This window comes from Balaenoptera acutorostrata, chromosome 16 (assembly GCF_949987535.1).
Source record: "Balaenoptera acutorostrata chromosome 16, mBalAcu1.1, whole genome shotgun sequence".
In the NCBI taxonomy this organism is placed as follows: Eukaryota; Metazoa; Chordata; class Mammalia; order Artiodactyla; family Balaenopteridae; genus Balaenoptera; species Balaenoptera acutorostrata.
The window spans coordinates 56,377,074-56,403,440 of NC_080079.1; the positions used below are offsets into that span (position 1 = coordinate 56,377,074).

The 26,367-nt window shown below is 52.6% G+C and overlaps 1 protein-coding gene across 4 annotated transcripts in view; it reads right to left on the reverse strand.

Moving 5' to 3' along the window:
* Positions 1-1,710: 1,710 nt before the first annotated feature.
* ANXA11 (annexin A11) overlaps positions 1,711-26,367 on the reverse strand; it is a 39,972-nt gene continuing 15,315 nt past the window's right edge. The window contains exons 1-15 of one of the 4 annotated variants that reach the window (XM_057530933.1): positions 19,817-19,879; positions 19,070-19,132; positions 17,425-17,537; positions 16,223-16,609; positions 14,825-14,912; positions 14,484-14,578; positions 13,744-13,857; positions 11,250-11,340; positions 10,781-10,860; positions 10,592-10,648; positions 8,440-8,533; positions 5,527-5,622; positions 4,448-4,506; positions 4,113-4,235; positions 1,711-2,507 (exon numbers count right to left, since the gene is read on the reverse strand). In XM_057530933.1, the coding sequence (XP_057386916.1) occupies positions 2,448-2,507; positions 4,113-4,235; positions 4,448-4,506; positions 5,527-5,622; positions 8,440-8,533; positions 10,592-10,648; positions 10,781-10,860; positions 11,250-11,340; positions 13,744-13,857; positions 14,484-14,578; positions 14,825-14,912; positions 16,223-16,609; positions 17,425-17,537; positions 19,070-19,132; positions 19,817-19,868 (1,572 nt within the window). In that variant the 5' untranslated portion in view covers positions 19,869-19,879 and the 3' untranslated portion in view covers positions 1,711-2,447. Of the gene's footprint in view, positions 2,508-4,112; positions 4,236-4,447; positions 4,507-5,526; positions 5,623-8,439; positions 8,534-10,591; positions 10,649-10,780; positions 10,861-11,249; positions 11,341-13,743; positions 13,858-14,483; positions 14,579-14,824; positions 14,913-16,222; positions 16,610-17,424; positions 17,650-19,069; positions 19,133-19,816; positions 19,880-26,367 lie in introns of those variants that run through there. The other 3 variants (XM_007184200.3, XM_057530934.1, XM_057530935.1) reach the window with 3 other exon arrangements.

Consider the following 26,367-nt stretch of genomic DNA (forward strand, 5'->3'; position numbering starts at 1 on the left):
TCCCAGAAAAATGACCTGTAAGGTCAATGTCTCCCTCATCTTTTTTTATCCTGAGCATCACTGTCAGTGTTAACAACCTTTTACTGATCTTAGAAGGCAGGAGGTGCCTTTCTTTGTCTCTGGAGAGATCTGTGAGGCATTCACATAGTCCTCCAGCCCATCCTTACTATGAGTTGGGTCCCATGGGCATGACCAAGAGGGAAGTCAGAGGGACAGAAAGGTAGAAAATAAGGACCAGGATGAACACAGGTGGCTCCCAAGTGTGTAGGCCAAGGGTCTCAAACTCAAAGACGTGTAGGGGCCCAACAGGTAACGTACACATGGTATAACAATAGGGAGTAGTGGGGCCTGTGGCAAAATGGAGAGTACATACCTAAACAGAGCACCTGCGAGTTGGCTCCAGCAGCAACTGGTGTGCAGGAATTCTGGGCAAGTGTTACTAGAATTTTTGGTTTTTCAAGAGAATCCATTATTCCAGATTTTTAAAAATATGAAATCGCTCAATGCTTAAATGTTGGCAACAAATTCAAACGTCTAAAAGGACTTTTTGGGGACCAAAGTGAATGCATGTACAGGTTAAATACTGCCTGCTGGGCACCAGGTTGGAACCTCTGGTGCAGACAATGGGACAAAGTAATGTCACAGAACATTTACAGTCACGTTATGGGAGGTTGAAGCTAGGCCCTGGCACAGTGCAGGAGGCCACCAAAGTCAGCCTGGACCCACGGCAAGTTGTGCAGTGCCACACAGTTCATCCCACCAGGCAGGTCCCACCTGGCACCCAAGGGCAAGGGGCCTGCCCTTGGGGAAGAGCAGCCAATCATGCTGAGTCTTGGTCAAGAGGCTCCAGGCACGGAAACTGAAGCAGAGCTGACGTGACAAGCAGGGCCTGCCATCCATTCCAGGGCCCACATCAGCCCTTCTGGCTGGGCAAGGCAGGTCTAGGTAGACCAGGCTAGTGTCCAGCTCACGGCTGCTCCACACCCCTTGGGCCATCCCCTCTTCTATGTCCACAAGGCAGGGAGGAGTCAGGGTGGTGTCCCCAAGCAGATGTCTACTCTGTGGACAAGCCACTCCCTGGGGCCCCTGCTAGGGCCCAGCAGGCTTGGGCTCCCACCATAATCTCTGATTCTCTCCTTTCTAAATTTTCAACATAAGAAACCAGAAAGGGAGTGAAGATCCCTGACCAGAAAACAAGCTTTGGGCTTCTAGAAGTGACGACGACTTCTAGAAACTCTGTCCCTTCTGGACTTGCCTTCTCCTAACACCACCAACCAAGGGGCAAAGGGCCTGCCGGGGACCACAGCCAGGAGCTCCCTTTCAGACTGAAGGGTCCCTGAGGGGAGGAGCTGGTCTCACGCCTCTCTGATCCTCCTCTGTAAGGCCTCCCCCAGGAGTCATGCACACCCCCTCCTTCCTGTGCCCCTCCTTCCGGACCTGGGGGGAAGGACCACGCTCCTCCTACTCGCCCTAGTGGACCTCACCGTGCCCGCATATGATGCCTTTTCAGCGTCTGGGCCCTGAGCACGAATTTCAGGAAGCTCCATTTCTCATGTCCTTACAACCCAGTCCCTGCAAATTACTTATGCTCAGGGTTTCCTAAGCACAAGTTTCTATTTAAAGTCATAAAAATTTCCACCGGCTAGTAAGGCTGGACCCCTGAGCTACAGGGCAGGATCATGAAGCACAGGAAAACAAGCTGGCACCAGGTAAACACTTCCAGAACATTCCAGAGCTGGCTGATTTTAATTTGGAAACAGCTTTTGGCCATCGACATTCAGGTTTAAGGCACATTCTCAATTACAAGTAACCCTGTCACTGGCAGGCAGCTGGCTTTGTTCTCGTGGTTTTGCGTGGAACAGATGACTTTCTGGCTTTTTTCTTTTCTAAAAAGCAGTGAGTTTGGCAATAACAAAGCTCATGACACATTCTCACCAGATGCAAAGAGTACCCTTAAAGGTTTTCCCTTTTACTCCTCAGTGAGGACATGGCGCCCCCAGTCCCCACCTGTCTCACCCAAACTGTGTATGCAGCAAAGACGTGTGTGCATCTGTCTGCAACGACTATATATTAAAAAAAAAACCTCCAAATAAACAAACAACATTATATGACTAAAACGAAGCCAGGAGTTTCAGCCACAAGCAAAGGGGAATGACTGCATGAGTCAGGAAACAAAACGTCTACTTTAGCTGCAAGAGGCTGTGAGGAGTGGGGGTGGGGAGGAGGTATCCTGAGAGAGTTCACGACCAACCCAGGTCCCTCAGCACGAGCACAAGACACAGATCAGGAGGGCAGGTGGGGGACGGGGCCAAGGTTCTACGGATGGTCCACGCTGGGACACCAAGGGGTTTTTTGTGGATTTGTTAGAAACAGACAAACATTCTTTTGGCCTTTTCCTGGCATTGCTGTTGCCAGCAGGTGGACAGAAGTGACCCACCAGTCACCGCTCAGTCGTTGCCACCACAGATCTTCAGCAGAATCTTCCGGTAGTCCCCGGAAGTGTCTCCCTGGTCACAGAAACAAGTAAGACATCAGTTAAGTGAGGCTCGGCCAATTCTAGCTTCCTGGCTCCTGATTTTCTTCTGCCCCAGGTGCCCTTACAGAGAGGCAGCCCCATCCTAGGAAATTCCCCACCGTGCTGGTGCCAGAGCAGGTGAGAGGCTCACACGCTGGCCTTGAAGGTGGCACAGACCTTTGACAACGCAGTTCAGCCTCCTGAGCCCTCCCATTAAAAAACAGAAAGCTGTACTCACCCCAATGATCAAAGTCAGAATTTGAAAAACAAATACAAAAAAATTTTAAACAGCCAAAAACCCCCCTACCCAGGGCTAACTACTGGTGGCCTTGGCCCAGTGCATTGTTGTTGCACTAAGTTGGGATTATACCATACTGCACTATTGTGTCCTGTACAGGAAGTATAATCTACTATGATACGACCATCCAGTGAAGGGGACTATTATTATTTGGGCATCCCAGTTCACACTGATCTCTCCTCTATCTGAGTCCACTGCACTTACATTAGAAGTAAGGCCACACTTAGCTAATTTCTCATCATTTCCTGCCATCGTTTCCTTCCTTGAGGGTAAGGCCTGTGGCTTCTTTCAGATGCCCACAACCTACTGGCACACACAAGATACTTTGTGAAGAATTACTAATTCTCTGCTATCAACAGCATTGCTTTTATATCTAAGAAAAGAGAGAGAAGCTTCTCTCAGTGACATGCCCAACATCAAATGTTAGTGAGTCTGAAGTCAGGACCTGGGTGTGGTGACTTCAATTTCAAGGTTCATGTGAGTTCAGAAATTAAGTGTCAGCCCCCCCCCCCACCCCTGCCACGACAGGAATCAATTTTGTCAGACTGGCTCTGGCACAGTGATAAAACAGGAGCTAGTGCCTATCAGACACGTACATGTGTCACACAACATGCTAAACGTGGACCACCTCCTTCAAGATGCAACAGTCCTGGGCAGGGGGTACTATTATTATCCTCCTCTTAACGATGATGGAACTGGGGTTCAGGGAGGTTTAAGCAAGCTGCTCGAGATCACACAGTGAGCAAGCAGAAAAGCCAGAGCTGGACCCCAAGCAGTGTGACCCCCGAGCCCTCCCTCTGAACTGCCTTCCTGTGCTGTCTCCACCACAGAGCTGAGGGAGGGGACTCATCAGGGAGCCAGAGCCGCCCACCCTCCAGGGGGCTCGGGGCTTGATTTCTCACTGACGGATCAGACCCACAGGGTGGCAGGACTCTGAAGGCCAGGCACCAGGCGGGGGAGGTCCTGTGTTCTCTGATGCCGATTTTGGACCCTCCCCCCAACAACCGTTTACTGAACAGCAGATGTGCTGGATGCTGGGACACAGAGAGGGGCGACAGCAGGATCAAGAGCCACCCTGCCATCAGGAGCTGACAACCTGCTGTTGTACAACCAGATGAACAAATGAAAACTGAAGAGGGCAAGTACGAGGACCACAGACAAGATGCCCATACTTGGCTGAAGCCGAGCCCGCGGGAGCTCTGAGGAGGGGGAGTAAAGGGGACGGTGGGAGTGGCCAGGGAGGTCCGTGGGTGAGCAGGACGCCAAGAGGCAGCCCAGACAGCCCCCAGAGGCCCGTACCGTGATGTCGTGGTACAGGGACTTGCCGTACAGCCGCTTATACTCTGCTCTGATGTCCAGGAGGTCGATCTCGCTGCGAGACACCATGATGCGGATTAGGGTCCGGTCCTTGGTTCCTGCTCCCTAAAGAGAGTTGGCCCAGGCGCATGAGCAACGGGCCTCCTCACCGTCCACTTCCCCACCTTCCCTGGGCCCTGGTCCCCTCCCCGCCCCTGGGCCCTCTGTCCTCTTGGCTGAAGGGTGGCCCTCCTCATGCCTCCTCCCCTGAGTGAGGTCCCAGTCACGAGTGGGCTGAGACACCCCCCACCCAGACCCTGCACCTGGGGGTTACCTACCCTCATGGCCTTGTTGAGCCTTTCAGCAAAGAAGGCTGGGGTATTCTTAAGACATTTCACTAGAAGAGAGAAACACGGCATAACTCGATCTGCAGAAAACTCAGTCCAGGGGGGCATGACGCACACAGCACCCTCTTAGGAGGCCGGATGCCAATCAAACACACCACTGCATCCATCTTCCTCTCCCCTCATCTCCTCCAGGCTCAATTATCCCACAATCCTGGCTCCAGCCCTTTGGAACAGAAACATGCAGAGCCTGGACACCAACCCAACCCGTTTCCTGACGACCAATGTGATGCAGGAAGCTGTGTAGGAAAGGAGCGCGAATGGTGTGAGGAACCATGTTGCTGCTCAGGCAGGAGGGGACAGACTGGAGATGCCATGACCCTCATGGAAAAGGACAGCCGAGCAGAACGAACGTCTAACTAGGGTTCTCAGGCCACGATGCCTACCATGGGGTACACAGGGAAATCTGTCCCATCCAGAAAGCTCCAAGAAAAGCAAAACAGAAGATGGGCAAACCATGACGTTCCCAAGTGGGTATAAAGAGGGGCCAACCCCTCAGGGTTGGGGGAAGGGGGGAGGATGGACCTGGAGCCCATCAGGCCCTGCTCTGGAGGACATGACACAGGCACTGCAGGAGTGCACCAGTGTCCTGGGAGCTACGCCAGCTTTCCTTGGCCAGGGCCCGTTTTGCTGCTGCAAGTAAAAAAATCTTTCCACGTGTTTCCATCACAAACATCTGACAACTGCCTGCAGGGATGTATTTTTAGAGGAAACTTGGCAGGATATGCGTCATCTTCCTCCGGGAGAACAGTTGGTCACGCTCCCACTAGCGCCCCGCACTGCAGCTCCCTCCCCCAGGGCTGGGCTTGAAATATAAACAAGACACCTCCAGGGCTGCTGGGGGTACAACTATGCGGTGATCCTGGAAGCAGCCTGATTTCCCACCACGTAGGCAACTGGATTTAGCAATCTTGGACCCTTTCACTATGATCTTCCTCAACCGGAGGGTGGGTGAGCACCCTGAAAACTCACAACACACGCCAGCCCCCCAGCGGGCAGGCCAAGATACCTACCCACGGCCAGCATGCCCTGCTCCAGGTCCCCGGACATCTCCCGGCAGATGCTCTTCTCAATGTCACGGCCTGTCATTCGCTGATACTCGTTGAAAACTAGTGGCAAGACAGAGGGACATGTTATGGACTGAATTCTGTGCCTCTCCAAATTCCTTTGTTGAAGTCCTAGCTCCTAGGACTTCAGAATTTAACTGTACTTGGAGATAGTCTTTAAAGAGGTAGTGAAGTTAAAATGAGGCCCTTAGCATGGGTCCAAATCCAATCTGATTGGTATCTTTATAAGAAAAGGAGATTTAGACACACAAGGAAACACCAGGGCTGCAAACACAGAGGAAAGATCACACGCGGACACAGCAAGGAGGGGGTCATCTGCAAGCCAAGAGGAGCGGCCTCAGGAGAAACCATCACTGCCAGCACCTTCATCTTGGACTTCCAGCCTCCAGAACTATGAGAAAACAGATTTCTGCTGTTTAAGCCACCCAGTCTGTGGTATTTTATTACGGCAGCCCGACCTGACTTGTCCAGGACACGTGGTGAGGAGGCCTCTCTGTCCATTCCCAGAGCCCACCTCTCCCACTCTGCTCCCGGCGCCCTGGACGGCCCCAGTGACCACACCTGCCCAGCTCTCAAGTGGGCCAGTTCTTTGCCCCAGGGAGAGTGCACTCCCCCCGCCCCCCAGGCCTGCTCACACCGTCCCCTTACCAGCACTGCCCTCGCCACTGCTCACCCATCACACCTCGATCCCCCGGTCCAGGAGCCCTGACACCGATACTCTCTTCCCAGATCCCGCACCTCCAGTCCCAGCCCTCCTCCGTCATTCTATGCGCCAATCTTTCCCAGTCTGACTGTGAGCAAACGCCCATCCAGCGCCCCAGCTTACCCTGGGATGGGCCGAGCACCCACAGGAAGTGGGCCGGCGGTGCCATGGAGACCTGGGTCCTAACTTGAGCTCTGCCCCAGGATATAACCCGCCTCTTCCCCAGCCGGGGTCTCAGTTTCTATCTGTGTTCTCCAAACTGCTGTCATTTGCATATCAGTATCATGATTTCCGCTACATCTGTATCCAACTTCATTACTTACTATTTTCTTCCGATCAGCTCCTCTTTTCCCCTGACTAATAACATCTGTGGAATCGGGGGTTTGATGTGCTACAGATATATTCCATACTCATTAAAATAAGCAACGATTAAGATGAGCATATGCTCGCTCATGCTCCAGTACAGAATAGGGCAGAGGTTAAAAAGTGTGCTCTGGAGGCAGGCGGCCTGAGTCCAAACCCCAGTTCTGCCATGTTACCACCTGGGTAGCTGACTTCCCCAACTGCCCTTTGCCAGCGTCCTCATCTGTAGAACAGGAGAATGGCCCCTATTTGCGTGTATTAAAGACTCAGTGCATGCACAGAGTGGGTGCTGGTGATTTCACCCACCCACGTTGCTAAGTGTGGTCATCGTTCTCTGTCCTCACCTGCCCTCTCATATTCGCCGCTGACACTGCTGGTCTCCAGGATGCCCCTTTCTTTGGGTGCCCCTTCTAAGTCTCCTGCAACGGCGAGGGCCCTGTCCTCAGACTGCTGGTCTCCCTCCCGTCTCCCTCGGAAGGGACCTCTTGCAGTCCCAGAGCCTCAAACTCCTTCGACCCACTCATAGTTCCCAAACTGCCATCTCTAGCCCAGGCCTCTCCTGACCTCTGGCCTCGCAAACCCACTGCCTACATGGTATCTGCGGCTCAAGGCTCCTGACTTCCTTCCCTCCTAAAGCCCACTCCATGCACAGCTTCCCAGTCTCGGTCGAGGGCCCCTCCCCTCTTCCACTGACTCAGCGGGAACAAACCCTGTGTCATCCCTGACTCCTTTCTCTCTCTCACACTCCACGTCCAGTTCACTGGCAAACAGGGCCAGAATCTGAGCGCTTCTCGCCACCTGCCCCTGCCAGCTGGTCCCGGCCACCGTCACTTCTCCCCTGGATTTACTGCGGCAGCCTCCTAACTGGTTTCCTGCTCTGCCATTGATCCCTTCTCTCTTCTCAACACAACAGCCAGGACACTCACAGAACCTACGTCAAATCACGTCTCTCCTTCACTCAGAGCCCTCCAATGGCCCCCTGTTTTATTCAGGGTAAACACCTAAGTCCATGCAGTTGTCATCAGGGCTTCCTACTGTCTCTGACCTCACCTCCTCCTATGCTCACTCACTCCACCTGCTGCACCTCACCAGCCCCCTTCACTGTTTCCCGGTTGCGCTGGGAACCCCATTGCTCAGGGCCTTTGCACCTGCAACTCTTTCATGTTTTTAACTCAAATGTCATTACCTCAGTGAGGAATGCCCCCAGCACCCTCCGACACCTTTATCACTTCCTATCCCAGTTTCCAACTTTATAATTCTTCTCTAAAGATTTACCAACTGGTACAGATTGTATTTGATTTTTGTTTACTGCTGGGCTCCCCAAACAAGGTGAACCCCCTGAGAACAGAGATTCTGCAGTGCCGTTCCCTACACCGACTCCATGACCTGGCATGTGGCAGGAGCTCAGTTTATATTTGTTGAAGGAATGAGTAAATAAGTGTTACTTAGTATTAATTGTGATGTTTATTTTTTATGCCACACTTTGGAAACCACTGGGTCAGGTGCTCTTGAAGGCTCTCTCAACTCTAATATTCCACATTCTAGCAGGTAAAGATACCTGCCAACAGGAGGCTCCCATTTCTCTAACCTCCTCCCTTGCTTTCCTCCAGAACCAGATGCTTGCAGACTCAGGAAACCCGCTGATACTATCTTTTAAATCTCCACCAGGGGGCTCTTTCAAGGAAGTGAAAGGCCCATGCAGAGCGGAACTGCTAAGTGTTCCTGCAAGCTGTTTCCTGCCATACCTCATCTGACCTCATTACCTGGCTGCAGGGAAGCCGGGACTGCCTTACCTGCCACCAGGTGGGCCCGGCTTCGGGAGCACAGAACTGCATTGAACTTGGACTCATCTGTTCCGAGGCGGTTCTCTCCAGCTGCATAGAGCTCCTGGACAGAAGAGGGACACATAGACATGCGATGCAGACCTCACCCCAGACTCCAGGCCCAGGTCACCGAGGAGAGCTGGGTAGAGTCTCTGGGCCCTACAAGCCCAGAGGGGAGGGAAAGGGGGGCAGGGCCCCAGCTGAGCTCCATTCATTGTGCTGAAGTAGACACCATCCACACATCCTCTCACTAAGCCAGGAGAGCCAAGGCCGCTGGGGCCCAGGACAGGCAAGGAACAGCTTTAACCCAACCCAGGGAGCAGCAGCACAGAGGAAAACATGGGCTTGAGTCCTAGCTCTGCTACCCACTTGCCACAGGATTCCAGGCAGGCCTCTGGCCCTCTCTGAACTTCAGTTTCCTCATCTCTAAAACGCCAAGTTTGGATTAGATTCGGGGTCACAAACCTGAAAGCCCAAAGGGGCCAGCTGGGTAACTTAAATGCAGGAATCAGGCCAGCTGTAAGGCCAGAGAGTGGTGGGGACCACGGGGACCACGCAGAGAGGCAGTTACTTCTCAGCCGAGTACATGACAGAGGAACAAGGCTCACAGCTGCCTGATCCATTTTTCATGAGGAACCAGAAACCCAGATATCTACGTGAAATTTCTCAATCTTTAAAAGCAGTTTCCCTATCTATAAGCGGGAACACATGAGACAATAATTATTAACAACAATTGATAGATCGCAGTTATGGATGTGGGATTTTATGTGATAGGTGCTTGCCTGCCGTTTCATTGCATACACTGCTATGCTTGCAAATGGGGAGAATGTGCACTTTCCTGTTAAGTTTTTGAAGGTTTGAGCCCAATCTATTTGCCAATTTGCAACCCTTGTACCAGATGGCTCAAAAGTGCCTTCCAGGCCTCAGATAGCAGCTCTTGGACCTAAAAGCACTGATACTTGAGGGCAGAAGGTGGCCATCAGGGGCTCAGAGACCCCACAGGTCGAGGTGAAGCCGAGCAGGTCCAGAACTAGGAAGGCAGAGCAGTAGCCACGAGACCCTGCAAACAAGGCAACTTCTGCCTCAGCTGGGAAAAGGCCTGGACAGGAAAGAGAAACAGGAAAATCCCCACTGGGGCAAGAGCTGGGGTCCAGGGCTTTGCGGATACCCAGCCCTGAGTCCAGTTATAGGAATGGGTGTCCCAGGCCAGGGAGACGTTAAGTGAGCGGTCTGGGACCAGGGCAGAGGCAGGCACCCTCTGGGCACAGAGAGTGAGCCAGGAGTCTGGGCTCTTGCCCAGACTCTGCCTCCAGGTTTCTCTGGACACAGTGCTCAACCTCTCTGAGCCTCAATGTCCTTACCTGGAAAGCAAATGGGCCAGACCAGAAGAGTGGTTCCTTCCAGCCCTTACAAGAGGGCACTACAGAAGTCCTCTGACATATGACAGAGACAAGGAGCCTACTGGCAGCTCCTGGTGAATGCAGTGCCCTGGGGGGCAGGAGCAGTGAGGTGGGGAGAGGCACGGCCAGCTCCATCCCAACAGGAAGCTGGGGCTCTCTCCAGCCAGAACTGCTATGGTCTGAATTCATTAGTGGGGAACCCAAACTCCTCTGGAGAGGCACTCGGACTCCTGAACCAAGAGAGGAAACAGCCAGAGACTGTTCCCCCTTTTGTCCGCAATTCATATCAGGCTGGGGACAAGGGCAGCATTCTAAGGCTGCACAACTAATGTGACAGCTGGTTTCTAGGCTCAAATTTTCCAAAACTTAATAGGCAAGTGTGAATTCTGCTCCATTTGCAAACATAATGGTCTATGCAACCAGACACAAGAAAAGTACCAAGTCACATGAAATCCCACATCCATAACTGATCTACCAACTGTTGTAATATTTATTATCCCACATGTTCCCTCCTACAGGTGGGGAAACTGAAGCCTAGGGAGGTGGGGTGACCTGCTCAAGGTCACACAGTCGATAAGCAGCAGAGCCCTGAGAAACTCACAGCATCTGGAATCCACTCCTATCTGCTGCTCTTTCAATCCCAGAACTCCTCCCTTGTGACACAAGAAAGTGGAAGACACCCCCCCTGCGCAGGAAGCCAGGTGAGCGGCCATCACACTCACCTGCACGTCTCTCTGGACGAGCGTCATGTCCACGTTTGTGCTTTCATCCCGGTTTCCCTGAAAGGAAGCAGGCTGTGAGGTCAAGGTCACTCCTTGGAGTCGCACCCCTCCCTCCCTGTTCCTCCTCCCCATGGCCCAGAGATCCACCTCTCCCTGTTGCAGGCCCGACCTCTGCCCTGGGAAAGGTACCTGAGAGAGAGAGACGAGGAGCCGCTGGAAGTGCCCTGACGTGTCGTTCCGAATGGCCTCCTCCAGGGTCTTTTTGAATTCTAAAAGGGAGACACAGGAAAGGGCCACCCTGTAGCCCAGTGGACCAAGCTGCGCACTGCACACAGTTAACAGTGGGCGCTGGCATGAGGAGACAGGTGGCCCACATGGCCCCCAGGAACAAACAACTGGAGATCAGGAGGGGCTGTGACTTCCCGGCTGACCTGGCCCCAACCACGCCCAGGAAGTTTTCCCCAGCCCTCCTTTACCTCAGTCACCTGCTCCTGTGTAAACAGCAGGCAGGGCTGGGTCTGGGAGGGAATCCCAGTGTGTCGGGGGTGGCGGGAGATAAGGAGGCCAGGAAGGAAGAGAGGCCCTGGGAGAGGGTGTGGCCAAGGCCCTAAAAGCACAGGGATCTGCAAGGGGCAGAGGGCCCCGGGGCCAGCCTAACCTGTCTTGTAGACTCTGTTCAATTCCCGGATGTGCTCATTGCTGCGGGAGGCGAGGATCTCGATCAGGCAGGCTTCATCAGTGCCTGCCCCCTGGGAGGCAGAGAGCACAACAAAGCACAGGCTGGTTACAGCCTCCTCCCTGGCACTCAGGATCCCCCAGGGCACAAACCCCAGAGACAGAGGCCACAGACACAGACCCGCCCATCGTGCTGCTGCTGCTGCCAGGGCCTGAAGCAGCCAGCCTCCCCTCTGCAGTCCCAGGAAAGTACCAGTAATAACAGCAACTCGGTGATAAGTAGAGATCATGGGAAGGATCATCCCCATTCCACCCGCCAGGACACTGAGAATCAGAGAAGTGTAGTAACCTGTCCAAGGCCACACAGTAAATGGTGGGGTTGAGAGGTGGACCTGGATCTGTTTTATTCCAAGTTCAGCCCATGAATGAGATGAGAAGCAACTGAGAAAATGGGTTTAAAGCGAGAGCATGACATGTGGGAAAACGTGAGTCCTAGAGTGGACTGTGGAGCATCTGGAGACACCTAGGAGAAGGCAACAACATCGAGGATGGAAGAGATGACCGAGTCAGGGACAGTCAGGAGGCAGAGGACAGGGTCAGTAGCCTGGTTTCTATGTCAGGTTGAATCTTGGTTCTGCTGGTCACTAGCTGTGTGACCTTGGGCATGTCACTTCACCTCTCTGTGCCTCAGGTTCCTTGACCATAAAATGGAAGTGATACTGCCGGCAGACAGAGTAGGGTGTCCCCGGAGCAAAAGAACCAGGAATGGCTTTCTTGACATAAGAGAAACCATTTTTAGCCTAAGCTATCTTGTGATCTAAGCCTGGCCACAGTACTCACCCTTAAAGGAACAAAAGAACAACAGGAAAGATAACAAATCAGATGTAAAGACTCCCAGCTCTGTTTCAATGGCAAAGACTAACCTGAAGCACTTTCTTGAGCTGTTGGCAGAATTTAAACCCCCTTGGGCACTCAACCACCAAATCAACTGGAACCTAAGGGATGATGATGTTGACCTTTTCAAGTTTGGACTCTGTGGACCACCCAAGCCCCTTCATGAATATGCATGTGCCTTTAGTTTAAAACTTCCCCAATTTTGCAGTTCCGGGAGATCCGGCTTTGGGAAAGATCCCCAATGTTCTTACTTGCTGCAAGTTAATAAATCCTTCCTTGTCTCGCTCTTTGGCTTGGCTGGGTCTCTTGACACCCACGAAAAGGCGAACCCAGTTTCAGGTAACATCTTCGTGGGGGCAAGAAAAGTCACTGTGCCTATCAGGCCCCTGAGGAATGTTAGATTCCTTCTGCGGCACCTGCTCAGTTCACAAGGACTCCCCTGCCTGTGGGTGCGGCCCCTCCCCATCCACAGGACACCTGCTGGGGGTCTTGGGAGCCACAGGACTGTACAAAACGTGCAGGACCCTCCGCTTGGTCATAACTGATTGAACTAGGGGGATACTAAACCCAAACGAAGCCCATCAGAACCTGCCCCCATTTGGAATTTGAACCAAGGGACAGCTGGCCTCTTCTGTAGCTGGATCTCTGACAGGTACATGGAGAGGGGTCGACAGGGATGCTGTGCCAAGGAAGGAGAGGCACAGAAGCAGATGGAAGAATGAAGCAGACACTCAAGAAGCAGCAGAGACCAGAGAGAAAGTCTGCCCGGCCCCCTCCCTCTCCAAGCCAGGCTGCTGTTCTGCTTAAGCTCCTCAAGTGTGTTTCTGTTATCTGCTAACAACAGAGTCCTAATGAATGAGGATACCATCCACACCTCCCACTCTTATCACTGCATCACTAGCTCCCTCTGCAACCTCAGCTCCCACTGTGTTTTTTTTTTTTTTTAAATTGTTTTTTTCCTGTGATGAGAGCTTGTAAGATCTCTGTCTATTTTTTTTTTTAAATGTTTATTTTATTTTATATTTTTCTTAAATTTATTTATTTATTTATTTATGGCTGTGTTGGGTCTTCGTTTCTGTGCGAGGGCTTTCTCTAGCTGTGGCAAGCGGGGGCCACTCTTCATCGCGGTGCGCGGGCCTCTCACTATCGCGGCCTCTCCTGTTGCGGAGCACAGGCCCAGACGCGCAGGCTCAGTAGTTGTGGCTCATGGGCCCAGTTGCTACGCGGCATGTGGGATCTTCCCAGACCAGGGCTCGAACCCATGTCCCCTGCGTTGGCAGGCAGATTCTCAACCACTGCGCCACCAGGGAAGCCCCCCACTGTGTTTTTAAGGTGGAGAGACTTAGATGCTCCCTGATGACGAATGACGCCTCATTTGCCTCTTGGGGGAGCCACCAGAAGTTCCCCTTTCTACAGCATTTGGACTCCAACCGGGAGGGTCCAGGAGCCGTGCTGACAACAGTAGCTAATAAGCGAGTGAAGACACACCACGTGGTCCAGGCCTTTCCCGGGGCTGTATGTCCACACAGGTACACACACACACACACACACACACACACACACACACCCACCCACGTACACACCTTGATGGCTTCCTTTATCTCATAAGCATCAAAGAGGACCGGTGTCTTCATCAGGGCCAAGACTGTCTTCTCAAAGTTTCCTGACAGTTCAGATTTCAGATCTTTGATCAAATCCTGATTGGACATTCAGACAAACAAACAAAACCTATTTTGAGAATCCACAGGAGGTGACCAATAGGGACAATATCCCAGATCCAGGGACCAGCAGCATCTGCAGAAGAGCCAAACCTCAGGCCCCAGCCAGACCTGCAGGATCAGAGCTTGCATTCAAACCAGATTCCCAGAGGACTCATGGCCATTAAAGTAGGAGAGGCACCGGGCCAGAACACTAGCCTATATGTACCCAGTGGTTACCTTTCTAAAGATCCGAAAGCCCCCAAAATCAAAATACGGCCCCCTTGCATTTGTTCAGTACTTAAAGCCTCTTCCTTCAGAGGGAAATAACTTGCCCATGGTCTTGGTGAGTTGTGGCACAGCCAGGCTGGAACCCAGATTCCTGGGCGCCTCTCATCAAACCTCTGTACCCTGTGGACTCTGGGATTTCTCCTTCAGAGCATCCTTTGCTTCTAGAAGATGCCATCAGCTGAGAGCCAGCAGGAAATGCCCTAATGTGCCTTATGGTTTGTCCAGGAGATCTAGGCCCACTAGGCCCCAAGGAAAAGCAGGAGTAGGGCTGTGCCAGAGGATATGCCTTAATTCACGAGGGACACCCCCCCAACCCCCATCTCGCCAACACTCACCTTCCCATAAGCTGTCTTGAAGGACAGGAGGATCTGCTGCCGCTGCTTGTTGGAGCGACTCCCCAGGCAGTCAGTGATGGCCTGCTCATCAGTCCCTGGAGGAAGGAGAGGTGGGAGTGGGCAGGGCTGGGGGTCGTGGGGATGCTCTGTGGCTACAGACTTTCCGGCCTGGGTCTTCCAATTCTCCTGGGCATCCCAACTGCAACCCCGTATCCACCTTCTCTTCCTCCACCACTGGGGCCAGGCTGCCTCCACCCAGCGACCCCAGCCCACAGAGCCACTGTGTAACTGCCTAGGGAGTCGGGGGGTGATTAGGACTTGCGCCACCTGGGGTCTCTCACCAAAGCCCTTCATGGCCTTCCGCAGGACCTCGGCGTCTCGCAGGGGGTCAAACCCAGGAGCATCTGTGATGGTGCCTCGGTTTCCAAACTGCTCAGACAGACAGACAGACAGTAAGAATGCTATATCCCCCAGATGTGAGACTGCCTGCCCCAGACTCTGGAAATAACCTTTCCTCTACAACTTGGGGTACCTGAAGGAGCCTGCAATCAACAGCACGGGGGACTCGACACTGAGTTGGCCTAACGTGACCATTACCTGTCCTGGCACTGAAACGTCTGCCTGGCTCCCGTGGCTAGAAGCCCACCTAGAGCTGAGTCCTGATGCTGAAAATCTACCCTATGCCTGGGTCCTCCAGGCCTGGGCCCGGGCTCCTGATGAAGGGGAGGCCTCGGGAACAGGGGTGCGGCCTCTCCTCAAGGCCTCAGCACCACAGCACACATCAGGGCTTCCCTAACGGGCCTGCTTAGTCCACCTTTGTGCACACCAGAAACAGGTGTTCCCTTGGGATGCAGGTGTACAGCCTTCACGATGGTACATGCAGCCCAGTTACCTCTCGGACTAGCTCTCGTTTCCCGGCACTGTTTTCTGGACCCTACGACCCGCTTGCCTGCTGGACTCCTTCCTGACATGACAGCTACACTCCAAGCAAACTTGATTTTTCCTGCCAAAACTCTCCACTGGTGGATTATCTAGTACAAACTGGTTTTAACAGAGTTAAGGAGGTAAGCTGAGAGAAAAGATAAGGGGGAAGGCAGAGAGGGAGGGTGCAGAGCAGGGCAGGGGTAGGGGGATGTGTGGGTGTGAGGGAGGGAGGGGAATGGACCCTCTGACTAAAAATAGTAGTCAACCACATACCACTAGCCCTGTGCTGGGCTGGTTTGGCTGTGTAACCATGACAATGAATTCTAGGCTCTGCAAACATGAACTGCTCTCCAAAACGAGCCAAGAGCAGCCCTGAAAGAACTGCCAACAATCTTCCCTACCCAAAGGAGCTGGTTTTAAGAATCCTCTGAAGCTAGTCTGGGAGGGCGCATCCGGGGCATTGAAAACCAAGAGCCATTGGGCGAAGGCCTTGAGACCAGTTCTTACAAAACCCAGGCAGTAAATAACACCAGACGAATGAAGAGTACCCGGAGGCATTCAGACCAACTCCCACAGGGACCATCTAACAAGCTGCGACAAAGAGGGTGGCTCCCTAGGTCCTCAGGCATACAAACAGGGGATGCGGAGTCTGTGAGAAAGTGACACTGAGAACTACAAGTTAGAGCTGGAGGACCTAGTCCCCCCACCCCGTCCCCTGCACGGTCCCCAGCCCTGCTGGCAGAGGACACTGGGCCACATGTCTCGGGCCCTTGGAGCCAGGACTGGACAGAGAGTAGCACAAAGTTGGCACTCACCTGGGCTGGGGGCACAGCAGGGGTGACGGTCCCGGACCCAGAGTACCCTGGGTAGCTTGGCACTGGCTGCTGTCCCGGAGGTGGCATTGGCGACTGCCCAGGGTAGGTCATGGGCGGCTGTCCAGGGTAGGACCCCGGGGGCTGCTGCCCAGGGGGCGGCATGGGCTGGCCTGACACAGGGGCCCCTGGGTATGGTGGATACGAGGGCATCCCAGAGGGTGGGTTTCCTCCAGGGGGCGGGTACATTCCATATGGAGGAACAGGCTGCTGGGCGGAAGGGGAATGCCCAAAACCCCCCGGGGGGACGGGAGGGTAACCGCCCCCAGGGGCCCCCGGGTACAGGTTTGGCACGCTGGCTCCTCCGAATGTCCCGGACATGTTGGCAGCCTGAAAGTCCACGAAGCAAGAGCCTTAGACTAACAGCCCCTGAGGGGTACAGCCGTACTCCGTCCATCTGCCCTTCCCCGCCCTGAGCCCTACAGCGAGCACCCAGGAACCACACTCAGCTCAAGCCAAGTCCAAGCACCACCGGCTTCTCAGCAAGGCTCACCTTGCCCACCCACCTTGTCCCACACGCCCTCTACCTGCACTGCTGACCCCCTTTACCTGCCCTGTGCCCAAAGAACCCACACTCGCTCTAACACCACACCGTTTCCTTATGCTACTGTCTGTCTCTTCCCAGGGAACGGTAAGTACTCCCAGGCTGGGAGTTTTCTATCTCCAGTGCCTAGAATGGGCCTGGCACAAATTTAGACTGTGGAGTGGTTACACCGTTTACGTTGCGCATACATTTGTTTTTAGATGATAAAATATGCTATTTTACAAGCAAATCAACAAAAGTAGCATGTGTGCCCGTGCTCCCGGGCACCTGCTGCCAGGCCCAACCAGGAGAGTCATCCACGTGCACCAACAGCCCCCGCACGCGTGTGGCCATCTGCACATGGCACACGCACGCACACACAGGTGCACACCCCCACCCCTCCATCCCTACGCTGAGCTCACACAGAAGGTGCTCGATGCATACTCCACGAAGGCCCCACCCCTACCCAATCCCCCAGAGCTGAAAGGGACCTGGAAGACCATGTGGCCCAATGCATTCCCCCACCGCTCATTTTACAGACGGGAAAATCAAGATGCAGAGAGGGACAGTGAGCTGGTGAGAGCCCTGATGGAAACCATCCCAGCAGGAGGGCTGGACTCACCATTCCCGAGAGGTAGTCCTGGTTGAACTGCCCTGCGTAGCTGGCCACGTTATCCAGCCCGATGGGGGGCATGTTGGGTGGTGGGTAGCCAGCACCTCCCCAGGCACCGCCACCTGAAAGCAACACCAAGCTTGTCGGCGCCCCCACGGTTCCCCAGCAGGACAAGGCAGAGACATCAAGCTCCCAGGTGGTCGGAGGGGAAGCCAAGCAGAGCCGTGGACAGTCCTATATAGACCACACGGAAAACACTTGGGCAACAAAGTCTAGCCAGATCCCGCTGCCAGAGGAAGGGAGGAGGGAACCTTCAATTCGGTGTTCAGCAAACACTCCCAAGACCCTCTGTGGGGTATTAAGGTAGGAGGGCCAAGGGCAGACCTGCCCTCCTGGGCTCACCCCCATGGAGTGGGAGTACAGACATAAAGACAGGTCACTCGGGGACACTGTGCCAAGCCCAGGGCAGCGGCAAGCTCAGGGACCACTGAGAGTCCACAGTGATGGAGAACCACGGCAGGGGGCGGGTGGGCGTCAGGGTCGGGTGTCCTGCCGATCTGGCTGTGTGCTGTCATCACAAGTCTGTAAGGGGCAGGGAGAGGCAGGGTGACAGGACAGAGGGAGACAGGGCTCGGTTATGGAAAACAGACACCTGTCCTTGTCAGGAGGACAACAGGGTAACAGCAGTAAAGACCCCCAGCTCTGAAACCATCGGGACCGGGGTATGTGCCCCGGGGCAAGGCACTCAACCACCCTGGCTCAGTTTCCTCAGGTGAAGTGGGGATAATTAGTGTTTACCTCAAACTGCTGTGAGGAGGATTAAGAGAGTTAATGCCGGGCGGGGCTTAGCTGGGAGCCCGGTGAGCATTCGTATGTTACAGCTGTCACCATGACAGGCAGCTAGCATCATCCTGCGGGCTGCTGGCCTGTTAGATGCAGCCCTGTCCACGACAGCGAAAAGGCCCTGAGGTCCTCGTGTTTGGCTTTCCAGCCCCAGGGCTCCGGGATACTCAGGACGGTGCCGGAATCGCCCGCCTGCTCCCTCTCTTGCTGCTCAGGTGATGACAGAGGTGGCAGTGGTAGGACACGGGTGCCTGACCAGCTGGCGCAGCCTCCCTGCTATCGGGCCACAGGAGCAGCTGCAGCAGTAACGTCTGACCCTTAGCAACTGCCTCCACTTCCTCCCTCTGCAGGGGCCCTGCTGCTGGGAAACCACACACCTTGAGCACAGGGCAAGAGAAGTGACAAGGGGCAATCGTCACCTAGCAGTGCTCCAGAGGACACTGTGCCAGAGGCTCTACCTGGCTATCGTGTTCCTGTCTGGGCCAGCCCAGTGATGGAGATGCTTGAAGCCATTTGCAAAGGAGAAAATTGAGTCTCAGAGAACGGTACACATTTGTCTGCTGCCATCAGCTAATAAGGCAAGAGATCGGGGCCTGGCCTGGTCCTGGCTTTCCAGAAGTGGCTTCAAACCCTGACCTCGCCTGGCCCCAAGGTCCAAGCTCTTCTCCAGCCCCTCCCCCGCCTGGCTGCACTGTGGGGGTCCGAAGGGAGCAAGGAAATAACTGGAGAGCACCATCACTCCTCCCCTCTCCACTCCTGGGCCCTGAGCAGAGAGGGCGTTCCCACCCCCGCCTGCCCCAGACCCTCTTACCTGGTGCAGCTGGCGGGTAGCCGCCTGCGGGCGGGGGGTAGCCTGGGTAGCTCATGGTTAGATCTGAAAGGAAAAAGGAAAGTGTGTTCAGGCTCTGCCGGGGGCTCTCACCAGTCTCACCGGAGGACAGTGTCAGCCGCAAGCCGGCCCTTGCAGGAGGAGCTGCATCAGGCCTGACCCGTGGCGGGCAGCCCAGCTCACCCTGTACCTGCTGGGCCCCGGCCAGAAACAGCAACCAGGGGCATTATGGGATTCACCACCCATGAACCAGTGAGTTTCCTTGAAAACCCCTTTCACCCAAGCTCCATTCCCACTTCTGCTCACAAGGGATGCTGCACGGGTGAAGCTCTTCTCCCACCTCATTCTCAGGGGGGGTCCAGGTCTATTTGCCTGTATCTTCTTTATCACCATCCATCCAGCAACAGGGAAAGCCAGAGCCCCTACCTCCCTGTGCCCAACCTACAGACCCCAAGCTATACACAGCGGCCTCCAAATTGGCTCTGCCCCAAACGACACTTTTTGTTCTCCAACCTCTGGTTCACCAGGCAAGGGAACCGGGTATGGTATCATCATTCCTAGAAACAAGGAGAGACCTCAGGAAGGCTCATCTGATCCAGGATCCGGAATCAGGGCAAGTGAGGGGTACAATCCTGTCCCTACAGATGGGGCAGATGGAGCTCAGAAAGGGTAAGTGACTTGCAGATCAGTAGTAAGGGAAGGAGAAAGGCCAGAACCTAGAGCTCTTACCTGTTGGTGACGGTGGGATATCTGTTCTCACAAAGCCCCTCTCCGTACACATCCCTCTGCCGTGTCTCCTGCTAGCTGAACTGCCCAGGAGGGACACAGATCTGCCGTTACACCACACACTGTCAGGCAACCTGCCTACTCTTGCTCATCAGTGGCTGCTGCCGTTTGAGAGGCACCCACCAACCAGTGAGAGTGAGGAAACCTGTGGGCCCCCTTAACAATCACACCTGCTGACCCTAGGTTAGCTGCTCCTCCTCCCACGCTGGGTCCCAAGCTAGTTCTCAAACTGCAGTGTGCATCAGAACCACCTGGAGGGCTTGTTAAACACATTGCTGGGCTCCACCCACAGGGTTTGAGTCAGTAGAACCAGAATTTGCATTTCTAACTAGTTCCCAGGTGATGCTAATGGTCCAAGGACCCCCCCCCCACCCCCACCCCACCCCCCACTTTGAGAAACACTGCTCTAGAGCTGTTATCCACCTACAAGATTCTGGTTGCCTTTCACAGCTACACTGGCGAACTAGGCATGCTGCTTTCAAGGAAGCTGAAGGGCTTCCTTAAGGTGCCACTGGTCCCCATGGGGTGGGTCTGGGTTCTCAGCTCTGTGGGCATGGTAATTTGTTTGGGTCAGTGGGTCCACAGGTGACTGCAATGGGAGGCCAGATGATGGCCTAGTGACCTTGGAGAGAGCTAGAATTGGCGACCTGTGGTGTGGGCCAAAGGCCCTTTCCCAAGCACGCTGTCATGTGCTGACTGAGGTCCCTAGTGGTGCTGCTTTCAGTCTGACCCATCTGCTAGAACCCTCAGATGCCATTGGTGAGGAGATACCCTGGGGAGGCGAATGATGGATGGGCCAGGAACTTTCTGATGGAAGAAAGAGAAACCGGCCTTCAGAAAAACAGGGGGAGCTGCAGTTGTGTTCCTGACACCTTTGTCTCTGGAGATCACCTCCCTGGGGAATGAGTCCAAAGGCCCATCCACAGTCGGATGGAAAAACAAAACAAAAAAGCTGGATACTACCCTGTTCCATATGCCAAATAAAACTTCAGCCAGACCAAAGTTTAAGCATAAGAAGTAGCCCTTATCCCCAAAGACAAAATTAAATTTCTGCATAAGAAACAAGTAACGAAAACAACATAAAGACAAGAGAAGTGACAAATTTAGGAAAAATGTTTTATGATAAGAAGAAGACCAATAACCTTTATAGAAACTCAAATGATGCAAACAATTACAGAAAAGGAACTACAGATATTCACCCTCACTAATATGCTGACTTGCCAGTTAAAAATACAGAGATGTAGAAATTAAACATGACACACGCTTTGACTCAGAAGCTCTACTTCTGGAAGTCTGTTTCCCAGACACACTAAACGGTGGCATCTGCCACAACAGCAAGAAGGAACCCCCAACTATGCACCTGCAAGAGGCTGGTTAAGTAAATCAAACAGATCCACACAAGGGATACTCTGTAGCTTTTTTAGAAATAGCCAGCTCTGTAAGTGGGGGTTTGAAATGATCACCATTATTAATCAAGGTGTAGTGCTGTGTGTATGCTAAGCTAACTTCGTTTTAAAAAAAGAAAATGTACAAATTTAGCACTGTACGTACACACACACACACACACACACACACACACACACCCACCCACCCCCCCCCCCCATCCCTGGAATGTTAAACAAGAATGTTAAACAAGAAACTGGGTAACGCTGGTTGCCTCTGGAGGGGAAAACTGGAATAGAAATGAAGCTCACTGTTTATATTTGCATTTCTTGCCACATGCATGTATGCCGATTAAAAAAAACAACTTTAAAAAAGGCCCAATTCAGGTGGGGATTTCTGAGCTCACTTGAGGCCGTGCTGTTCTTCCAAGATTTGAATAACTCACACAGGGTCCATTCAGTGCAAGGCGGCCCAGCTCTGAGCCTGGGGTTGGCATTATTATATAAATATACCATGGGACTCGGACCTGAAGGGACTGCTAAGGTTTCCGGCCTGGGGCAGGACCGCAGGCCAGCCTCAGCCCGCTCACAGGGTGATGGTGCTCATTCCCAGAGTTCCCTGACGATGCCCCCGGGCCCCCCATCTTCGCCTCTCCCCAAGAGGCCACCTCCAGCCTTCCCCTCTTCTGAAAGAACAGTCTCATTTTTCTCCCACTGTTTCCTGCCTGAAATGGTTTCGCGTCTGCGACCCACTCCGTTCTCCTTCTGCGCTCTCTTGGGAACCAAAGGCCCCCAGGGTGGTTGGAGAGCACAGGGCAGTAGCTCTGCCCCTCCCTCCCACCCCACCCCCCCCACCCCACCCCCCGCCTCCCTGGATGGGTAACACTTGGGTGTTCTGGACAATGGAGATGGGATGCTGATTCCTGTTAAATTTCTCTCTTCCATTCTGCCCATCGTCTCTCTAGCCTACTGAGATCTCCTGCCATCCTGACCAACATCAAGCATCTTAGCACTCTCTCTCAGCTTTCTTTTATATCCACCGATTGGGAAAGCATGGCATTTGCGTTCTTCCAGGCGAGTGATACAGAAAGAGCACTCCTGAACTGTCGCTGCCGACCACTTCCCAGCCCGACATCAGCCCACCCAGGACCACACGGGTACAGGCGTTCAACCAGCTACCGGACCACCTAACTCTACCATAGCCCGACACCTGTTTCCTCGTCTTGTTCACAACAGTACAAAGAGGGCCTCCATCAAACGAGAATGCTAACGCGTCCCCCGCGTGCCTAGAGCCCTCCAGCTTAATCGTCTAATAATCCCCAGGAGAAAAGCAAAGGCAGCGGGAGAGCCTGGTTCGACCTTCGGATGCCCTAGTGCCCACCTCGCCCCTTCCCAACGACCACATGTCCTAGATCAGCACGCAACTCTGACTCCCAACATCTACAGTCTTCCCCGCTTTTTTGAAAATTAAGAAATCTGCTCATGGCCCAGTCTTTGGGTAACTCCGGCCTCCGCTGTTTCTCAAAAGAGGCCACCAGCAGGGTCCGCTGTCCTTGGCGAAGTCGGCCTGGCACGCTGGGGTGCCACATCCTGGTTCAGAGGGGAGCTCGGGCAGGGCTTGCGGGGGGACCTCATCTTCCCCTCCCAACTCTGTCCAACCCTCACTCTTCACGACAGAAGGGAACCCCCTGGGTTATAATCCTGCAGATCTGCTTTCTCTGTGGCATCTACGAATATCACACCTTCTGTGCTGACCAATGCCTTCCTTCCACTTCTGCCCTTTAAGAAAGAAAAAAGGTGCCTGGGTGGGATGCTTCACACAGTGGACAGGCCGGGATTCTGACAGGCTGGGCACATCCCCGTTCCATGTTGGCTCTGGTCAGAGCACTCTGTCTCGGGACTCACTGGAGAGGGCCTCCAAGTGCCGCAGGCAGCTGGCCTCTTCGGGGGCTGCTCCAGTTCCTAGAAACCAGCCTGCAGGGAACTTCCGGCCTCTGGTCCTGCTTCTCTTGGGGCACGATGCAGCACAAATACCACCCTTCCTTCCTCACTGGGACCATCTACCTGCACCTGTACGCCTGATTTCATCCAGCTGTGGCCCTCTCTGGCTAAACTGGTGCTTCTCAAACTTCAGTCTGCAAAACAATCACCTGCTGGACTTGTTTTAACCCAGATTGTTGGGTCCTGCCCCCATAGTCTCTGCAAGGGTAGGTTTGAGACTGGCCCAAACATGCTGATGCTCCTTGACTCTGGACCACACTTTCAGTAGCACTGCTTCATCACACGTGAGAATCACCTGGACAGCTTGCTAAAAATGCCGAGGCTTTGGCCCCAATCGTTCTGGGCCCTTCAATCTGGAAAGGGTCCAGGAATCTGAAATATAAACAAGCATCCCGTTCCCATCTCCAGGGATTCTTTTTTTTTTTTTTTTTTTAATTTATTTATTTTTGGCTCTGTTGGGCCTTCATTGCTGCGCACGAGCTTTCTCTAGTTGCGGCGAGCGGGGGCTACTCTTTGTTGAAGTGTGTGGGCTTCTCATTGTGGTGGCTTCTCTAGTTGTGGAGCACGGGCTCTAGGCAGGCGGACTTCAGCAGTTGTGGCACGTGGGCTCAGTAGTTGTGGCTCGCCGGCTCTGGAGCACAGGCTCAGTAGTTGTGGCACACAGGCTTGGCTGCTCCGCAGCATGTGGGATCTTCCTGGACCAGGGCTCAAACCCGTGTCCCCTGCATTGGCAGGCGGATTCTTAACCACTGCACCACCAGGGAAGTCCTGCAGAAGTTCTGATGTAACTGATTCTGTGCTCCACACTCTAGGAAACACACTTTCCTTTAAGGTACTTTGACACTTTCTAGCTTATTCTATCTAGACTTTATTCCCAGCAGTAAGCTCTGAGGATAAACACCAAACCTGGGCATCCCAGAATCCCATGAGACCAAGCCTCAGTTTGCTAGGTGAATGTTGAAAGCATACAGCAGGTACATAGGGGGCTTCTCAGGGACTGTAAAATGCCCTGTTCCCTAAAACTGTGTACACAAGAATACCATTCAATTTCAAGGGCTCCGCAAAGGCCCTAGCCAGAGTCCCAAACACAGGAATCTAGAAATTGTTGTGTTGGGAGAAGAGGCAAAATCACCCAGAACAAGAGGCACCTCACTACCCTGACCTAGCCACACCCCCCATAATGGGGAGTCTTCTTGTTCCCCCACCCCAACAGTGGGAGATGGCAATAAGGGCTGGGTGATGGACTATGCACATCTTCTGGTGTCCTGCCTGATTTCCAGGGACATGGAGGAAAAAGGATGGTGGCAGGGCCATGCCTCATACAAGGATATAGCACTGTCCTCCCCAGAGGGCCAGGTGGGGACACAGCTTACAGCAGGCTAACACTGAGAGGAGGCAGAGACCTGGACGCATCTCCCAGAGCCAGAAGTTGCACGGCCGTGAGACCTCCCGCCCCAGTGCTCGGCAGCAAACCAAGAGGGCCTGGACTAGGGTGGACGCTTTCGTGGGATGACCTCTCCACTGGCCTTCCCAGTCTGGGGACTAGAGTATTTATTTGTGCTAGTTTTTTAACATTAAATCCTCAATCTGTTTTTATGTGAAAATTTAAATGTAGAGTTTAAACCATGCAGCTCAGATGATCCTTGCTGATTTCTTTTTAAAAATAAAAGGAAGAGAAGACAAGCTACAGAATGGAAGAAAATGTTTAAAAAGACACATCTGATAAAGGACTGTTATCCAAAATACAGAAAGAACTCTTAAAAACTCAACAATAAAGTACACCTGAAACTAACACCACATTGTAAAGCAACTATACTTCAATTATAAAAAAAAAAAAAAGAAAACTCAATTAAAAAATGGCAAAAGACCTGAACAGATATTTTGCCAAAGAATACATACAGATGGCAAAAAAGCATATGAAAAGATGCTCAACATCATACATCCTTAGGGAATTGCAAATTAAAATAACAATGAAATACTACTACACACCTATTAGAATGGCCAAAATCCAAAACACTGACGACACCAAATGCTGATGAGGATGTGAAGAAACAGGAACTCATTCATTGCTGGTGGAAATGCAAAATGGTACAGCCACTTTGGAAGGCAGTTTGGCAGTTTCTTACAAACTAAACATACTTACTCTTAGCATATGATCCAGCAACAGCACTCCTTGGTATTTACCCAAAGGAGCTGAAGACACACATGGACACAAAAACCTGTACATGGATATTTATAGTCGCTTTCTTCATAATTGCCAAAACTTGGAAGCAACCAAAATGCCTTCAAAAGGTGAATGGATAAATAAACTGTGGTACATCCAGACCATGGTATATTATTCAGCAGTAAAAGAAATAAGCTATCAAGCCACGAAAAGACAGGGAGGAACCTTAAAAGCATATTATTAAGTGAAAGAAGCCAGTCTGAAAAGGCTATGTACTGCACGATTCCAACTATATGTCATTCTAGAAGAGGTAAAACTGTGGAGAAGTTAAAAAATCAGTGATTACCAGGAGTTAGGGGGAGGAAGGGATGAATAGGCAGAGTACAAAGGATTTTTAAGACAGTGAAGCTATTCTGTACGACACTAAAATGGTGGATACAGTAGTCAAAACCCATAGAATGTACCACACTAAGAGTGAACCCTAATGTAAACTATGGACTTTGGGTGATAATGCAGTGTCAATATAGGTTCATCAATTGTAACTCTGATGTGGGGTGATGATAGTGGCGGAGGTGGTGCTGTGAACCTAAAGCTGCTCTAAAAAATAAATCACATTTAAAAATAAAAAATAAAAGGAATACAAACACATTGTAGGGAAATTCAAATGGAACAGAAAGGCACAAAGAAACAAAATTCATTCTCCCCTCTAATCCCCTACTCAAAGGTCACCACTGAGCAGTTTCCAAAGTATAATTCAAGACAAAACACACACACACATACACACAAATGTAAATGCATATATGTATGTATATATATACAGTTTATGTATGTTCGTGTATACATGTATGTATAATTTTTTAAAAAAACAAGAAAGAAATTTGCTTATCTGCAAACTCTCCTTGCTCCAGTGCAAAGCTAGGTTTGGGCAGGCTAAGGTGTAACCGGTC